The 7,019-nt window shown below is 20.8% G+C and overlaps 1 protein-coding gene across 2 annotated transcripts in view; it reads left to right on the plus strand.

The window, feature by feature from the left end:
* Positions 1–2,114, plus strand: part of LOC129611353 (innexin inx1) — a 28,745-nt gene extending 26,631 nt beyond the window's left edge. For both annotated transcript variants that reach the window (XM_055524453.1, XM_055524455.1), the window contains one exon: positions 286–2,114. In XM_055524453.1, coding sequence (XP_055380428.1) covers positions 286–502 — 217 coding nt within the window. In that variant the 3' untranslated portion in view covers positions 503–2,114. The remainder of the gene's footprint in view (positions 1–285) is intronic.
* Positions 2,115–7,019: the final 4,905 nt, after the last annotated feature.

Below are 7,019 nucleotides of genomic sequence, written 5' to 3' on the forward strand. Positions count from 1 at the left end.
AAAAATTACGTTCTAGTTCTTAAATAATAATTTAAGTTTTATGTTAAATACTAAGTTAAGTTAAATGTACTTTTGCGTCGGAATCGATTATTTAACAAACAAGTTTGAAAAATCTAGGTATTTTATGTATTAATATTTTTATAATTATTAATATTAAGTCTGAATTTTTATAATTATTTAAGAAAATGTTTAAACATTTAAGAATTATTTTTTTAAGAACTATAATTTCATACACATACATACATATTAATTTTTATTCTTTTTCAATTTTTGTTTTTTTTTTAGAGCTGTTATAATATTTTGGCCCAAAATGAGATCAAAAATTTTAAATGCACGTAATCGTATGGTACCACGTGAAATATGTGAATCATTATCAAATAAATTAGATATTGGTGATTGGTGGTTAATATATATGTTGGGTGTTAATTTAGATCCTGCAATTTATAAAGATGTTATGGCTGAATTAGCAAAACAAATAGAACCGAAACGTAATAAATCCTAAATAAAGCTCAAGAAAAAATAAATAAAATTATTAATATGTGCTCATACTAAAATTATATTTTATATATATTTTTGGGAAATTAAATAAAATAGCTGTGTAAAATTTATTAAAACAAAAGACAAAAATTTAAAAGAAAATTTTGAATATAAATGTATAAAAATAAGAAATAAATCAAAATGTCTTTATGAGAAAATAATATAAGGGATTCTAATATTTTACTAAATTATAAATGCAATAATTATTTAATATTTATTAAATTGATGTCAATATTTTGTAACATTATGTATTGAAATTTAAAAGTAAAATAAATTGTTTATTTGATGATATTGTAATTGGTTAGAGAAATTGTGGAAGTAATTTTGAATTATAATAAGTAACAGTAATATAACAGTAATAATAAGAATCCCGCATATTTAATATGAATTGATTTACATAATACGATTATTATTAAAAATTTCTTGAAAAATTTTCAAAATAAATAAGGAAAAAAATTTGAAAATTGTAACTTACATACGTAAAAACCGAATTTGTAAATTAATATATTATGAATCTTAAAGCTTAAATTAATAATATTACATATGTATATGCATATACAAGTGATATTGTAAGATTAAAAAAAACATATGAGCAATATAAAACCGAATTTTCTCTTCTAATGAAAAATCACTAATTTCATTAAATATAATAAACTTCTATATGTATATACATATGTAAATAATTATGTAATTAAGTTTAAAAATTATAGAATAGAAATAAATTTTCAAAAATATTACTTTGAAATAAATGAGGAATAAATGAGGAATAATTAAAAAAAAAATTCAATTTTTAAGAATATTTTTGAAATTAAAATCAATGTATTAAAAAAAAATGGTAGCTGCCTTTCAAAAATTTTTTTAAGAAAATAAAATTATAATAAAAATAAAACAATATGGCAGATTAATAGATGCCATTTAATTTATAGTAATTGATATTATTAAGTTAATTAATTATTAATTTTATTTTCTAATTTTACAAATGATCACAACTCGTAAATATTAAAAATTTTTGAGAAAATTTTTGTTTTTTTTTTTTAAAGTATATGTATGTATACATATTTTCAGTGTATATACATACATATAATTTTTTAAATATACATTTTAAATATGAGTAAAGACACTTATTCATCACATATTTTAAAATATTTTAATAATTTTGTATAATATTATTGACAAGCCATAAATGGTTAATAAAAATTTTATATTTAATGTTTTATTTTAGTTTTTTTTTTAATTTTATTTAATTTTTAAATTTATTATGTTATGTATACGTATATGTAATTAAATTAAAAGAGAATTTATTTCAAATTTATTTTATATAATATTATAAAAAAAAAAACATTTCTAAAAGAAAAATATTGTAAACACACAATTATTTTGTAGCAATGTTTAAAGATTTTATTTTTTAAATGGGAAGACACAGAAAAAAAAAGAGAAATCAATTTTATGAGAATATAAGAATAAAGAAAAATTATATTTTTCTAAAATTTTTAAATAATAGCGATTATAGTAAAAAATATACATATATTATAATATAAGAATAACATAAAAATAAAATAAATATAATCATGCCGAGTTTTTTCTAGTAAAATACTTTTGTTTTATTTAATATTTTATATTTAGAATAGTACACGTAATGGGATTAAAAAAAGGGAATAAATGAGTATTCAATTAAATCACTCAATTTGACTAAATTGAAAATTCACTATTAAAATAGGGGATTTAATTAAATTTGTATGAAACGAATCTATATAATAATATGTATGTGAATTATATATTGTGTTATAGAAGGAATGTTTCTGTATTTATTAATTTGGTTCTTTCTTATTGATTTGGTTATGATGATTCCAGTATTTTTAAGTAGTATTTTTAAACAAAAGCCAATTTGGTAATATTTTAAAATCTGAATTTGGCGAATATTATAAAAATTAAATATATAAAAAAATTTCTTGTGATAGTTTGTTGCAAAATTCTGTCCAATGTTAGCTAGCTTTGTGTAAAAAAATTGATGAATAAATCATATATATAATATCAAATGATAGTAGTGAATAATCATTTGAATTAGCTTGTAATGTTATAAGAGTTGCCTGAATTTAATTATATTGATGACTGTTTCTGGTTGAATTTCATTATGTCTACATATATTAAGGAAAAAGAAATTAGAATTGATATTGGTAAAAAAATTTCCTTCAATTATTCTATGGATTTCGTTCGTAGCCCTTAAATGCGGAAAATCACTCACGTCATATTATCAATTCCGAATTACTAAAATTGTGTTCTGAATATTTATAATATAGAGTAATTATAAATTACCTTCGTAGTAAAAATAAATATCAAAAGTCTGCGAAGGAAACAATCACACATAACGAGTGATTAACAAATGGGCGTTGTAAATTTGCAAGTAAATCAACTTTTGAATAAATAAAGCTCTTGTTTAAAATATTTTGCGCAACATAAAATTTTACAATCCAATGTGATAAATTTTGTAGAAAAATAATTTATTTTAATTTATTACAGTGTCGTATAATATTAAACTTTAAAATTATATTAAATTATAAAAAAATATTAAAAAAAAATTTATGCGGTTGTACAGTGATTTTGTTTTTTTGTTTTGTTACAGCTCCTTTTTAAGAATTGCTTTTTTAATTTATTTAAAATGAAAATAATTTAAAAATTTTCTTTAAAATTTCCGCATTATTACAAATAGAAAAAAAATCATCATTTTTATAAATTAAGTGAATCAAAATGATGATTTTAAGATTTATTCATGTGATTTGTTATATTAGTTAAAAAAAAAGAAAAGACTGCAAATAATAAATAGCATCACATATTATATAATTGTGAAAGTAAAAATTTTTTGTCATAAAATTTGAGAAGACACAGAAAGACGATGGAAAGGAAAAAAAATTCTATGAATAGAAAATGCAAATATCATAAAAACAAATATTATATGAGTTGTTTATTTTGAAATCATATTTGAATAAGTTAATGTACTTCTTTAATATTCTTATATTTTTGGATATAATTATAATATATTTAAACTTTCTTTATATATAATAATATATTGAAGACCGTCTCCTCAACAATTTTTCTAAACGTTTACTTTATAAAGTTATTTTTTTTGTTTTGAACATTCAACACCAATTTTTATAAGTTAAATTTTGTTTATAAATTTATTCATTCGTTTATAATGTACCACAATACCATTAAAAATTGAATAATAGGTTAGATTAAGTTAGGCTGACGCGGCTATTGAATGCTCGATTAGGTCAATTAGGCCCGTTGTGATACCGCTGGATCTCCAAATTGAACAATATATTGAGATAAAATCATAAATATTCACCGATATTCTGCTAAGCGTATTACTTGAGGTGAGATGGGATATTACTGAAAAGTATAGAAATGAAATTTTTTAAATTAATTTTATTCAGAAAGTTACAGCTCTTTTGAATAATAACTTTGAATCATGTTAAGTGATGCAACAATCGGAATATAGTTGATTAAATTAGTTTCTCTTAAAGATTAAATTTAAAAACTGTCTGTTATGAGTAATAAATAAATTTAATAAATAAATCGCGTCAATGAAAAATTCGATAATTTGATACTAATATGAGAAGCTCTTGTACATAGATTTTTGTTGTAAAACAGTTTAGTCTATTGATTGCAGTTCTGTAAATTCCGTAACAGATTTCCGAAGCAAATTTAGTTCTGTTTTAGAAATCATTAAACATAAATCGTATAATTGAACACTAATCAATTTTAAATTGGTTTTATAAAGTGTTCATTAAAATTTTGAGACATTTGATTTTAAAATTTTTATTGGATATACATCAGATGATAATTTTTGGGAAAATATATATGTAATGTTGAAATATTAATCTAATGACCAAAATGTTCATCTTCATAAAAATAAGAAAAAAAATTAATGTAAACGTGTTCGAATCCTTTCATGTCTTACATAAACTTAAAGTATTAATAAATTTTTTTTAAATTCGTATAAAAGAAATTTAAGTACTATTTTATAAAATCTTTTTCTGATATTTTTTAGAAAAATTCTGAGAAAATTGTGTGGGTTTCATACAAAAGAGATTATTAAAAATCTTTTGATAAACTAATTGATTGAAATCTTTTTTTATAATGATATTGATCATTTGCCACAAAATATGCAATGTGTTAAAATTTATCACAAGATACTCTTAAAAATTTTATATAAATATCTTTCATTTTATATATAACACAAAATGTGTAGGTAATTAAGTTCACATTTTCATTTTTTACCCTATAAGATTCTGAAGATTTAAAACACTATTCAAAAAATATTTATATTTCTTTGATATTTCCTTTTTTATTACAATATAAGTATTTTTATTTTACACTTTTGTTTTGTCTTTTACACTTTTCTTAGTTTCCTATGATAATGCATAATACTTGTTTGCACTTTCCATTTACTTAAAGGATTCTAAAGAATTCTAATTATATATTATTTTGTTATTTTTTTTGGTGTCTGTTTTGTTTTTATAATTTCGTTTTATTTTTTATTTGATTTTCTAATATCCTTCTATTTTAATGTCCTTATGGGTGATGAATTCTACTGAGAAAATAAATTTATCCACTTAATGACGGTTCCGGTGGCATATCCTTGAAAAGCAATAAGATGAAAAAATTTAAGTATTATAATACTTGAAATAAAAGAAGGATAACAGAGAATTGATATTTGGAAAAGTGTGAGGAGTAGTCATATGTATATAATATAGGTTCATTAAAAAAAAGGAAAAGAAGGGGCGAAAAAAACAAAAAATAAAATGTAGGAGCAAGAATATTAAGAAGGAAAACATAAGATTTTGCGAAAAAAATTACCGTGATGCTGATATGACAATTTCCCGTATCATAATAATAACAAATACAAACACACAAAAATAAAAAAAAGGAGCGTAGAGAGTGCTAATAAAATAATTTTTTGCTCTTATGTTTTAGTTTTTGTTTTTCTTGCTTTTTTCTTTATTGTTTTAAGAAAGCTAAGAATAATTTTTATGATTTCCTCTTGCATCACGATTCTCGACATTTTTGGGTATTACGAGTAGAATGAGAAATTATAAAAATGCCGTAGTATTCTGAAAGAAATCCTGTTTTTTAGATTTTATAATGAAGGAATAATAATGAGGAAGAAACTGAAAATATAAATATGTGTTGGAGACGGAAAGGAGTGTGTTATTATTTTTATTTATTGCTTTATGGATGTCTTTCATTCATCATCTTTGAAAATTTTTTATTTTGAATGAAAAGGAAAGGGAAAAGGAAATTTTATAGAATAAAATTTTATGTTTTAAATGGCAATTAAGGTCATTATAAAATTTTGTTTTTCGGTTTTATTTTTTTCTATTGCAATTACAAATGAATGAAATTTTGATTTTTTTTTAAAAGATTTTTATATTGATTTATTTTGTACATTAGTGGATTTTCAGTTCTTATATAATTGTCTAGACAAAAGTTTGTTTATTTTTCTTAAATATCATATTGCTTATTGAAAAATTTTTGATTTTTATTTTTATTGAAAATTATTCAGACTATATACGATGAGTTGCGGCATGATTATCTTAAATAATAAAGGAATATATAAAATTATATAACATTTCTATAATAATTATATTTGATACTTCTTCAGTATTTATTGTAATTATTGTTTTTCTCACACTCTTGAATTGTAATAAGCCAATAATTTTTTATTTATATTTGAAAAATTGATGAACAGCATTTTTTAAAAATCTTCAACCTTAAAATTTTTATATTAACAATGAAACGATCACTGTATTACTATCAGTTTACGTAGTATTAAATTTACAAACGCTTTGCTAAACAAATTGTAAAATTAATTAAATTATTAAAATTATTAAATTTTATTTTAAATATGGTAACATCATTAAATATAAAAAATTAAATAACAGTTAATAATTTTAAATAGTGAGCGAGACTGCAAGAGAAAAGTTCTTTTATAATAACGCGATTAGTTTAAAGAGAAACTTTGACTATAGGTTTATTCTGTTATAAAACCTGTAAAATTAGGGGAGAAGAGAAGAAAATATGAGAGAGAAGATTTAATGCAAATACAACTAAAACTGACGGACCAATTTTTGCTAAATTAATATTTGCAAATATAATGTTTTCGCAAATTCGACAATATGAATAAAATTTCTGAGTTTATAGCATTTTGTGAATATTTTCTCTTCTTCTGAATCAATAACTCTCATCTTTTCTAAATAAATTTTTTAATTAAAAACTTTAAACTACCTGTATTTCTAAGACATGATATTATAAAAGATTCAGCAATATGTGATTAATGCTGAATCTAAATATGGACTGGGGCAGTATGTTAATATAATACATACATACTCTCACTTCATAATCTCACATGTTAAAATCTAGTCTCTTTTCTATTTAAATGAGAAGTAAACTGTAATATGTTAAAATTTCATTGAGCTCATGAA

The sequence above is a fragment of the Condylostylus longicornis genome, unplaced genomic scaffold (genome assembly GCF_029603195.1).
Source record: "Condylostylus longicornis isolate FDR11 unplaced genomic scaffold, ASM2960319v2 ptg000049l, whole genome shotgun sequence".
Lineage (NCBI taxonomy): Eukaryota > Metazoa > Arthropoda > Insecta > Diptera > Dolichopodidae > Condylostylus > Condylostylus longicornis.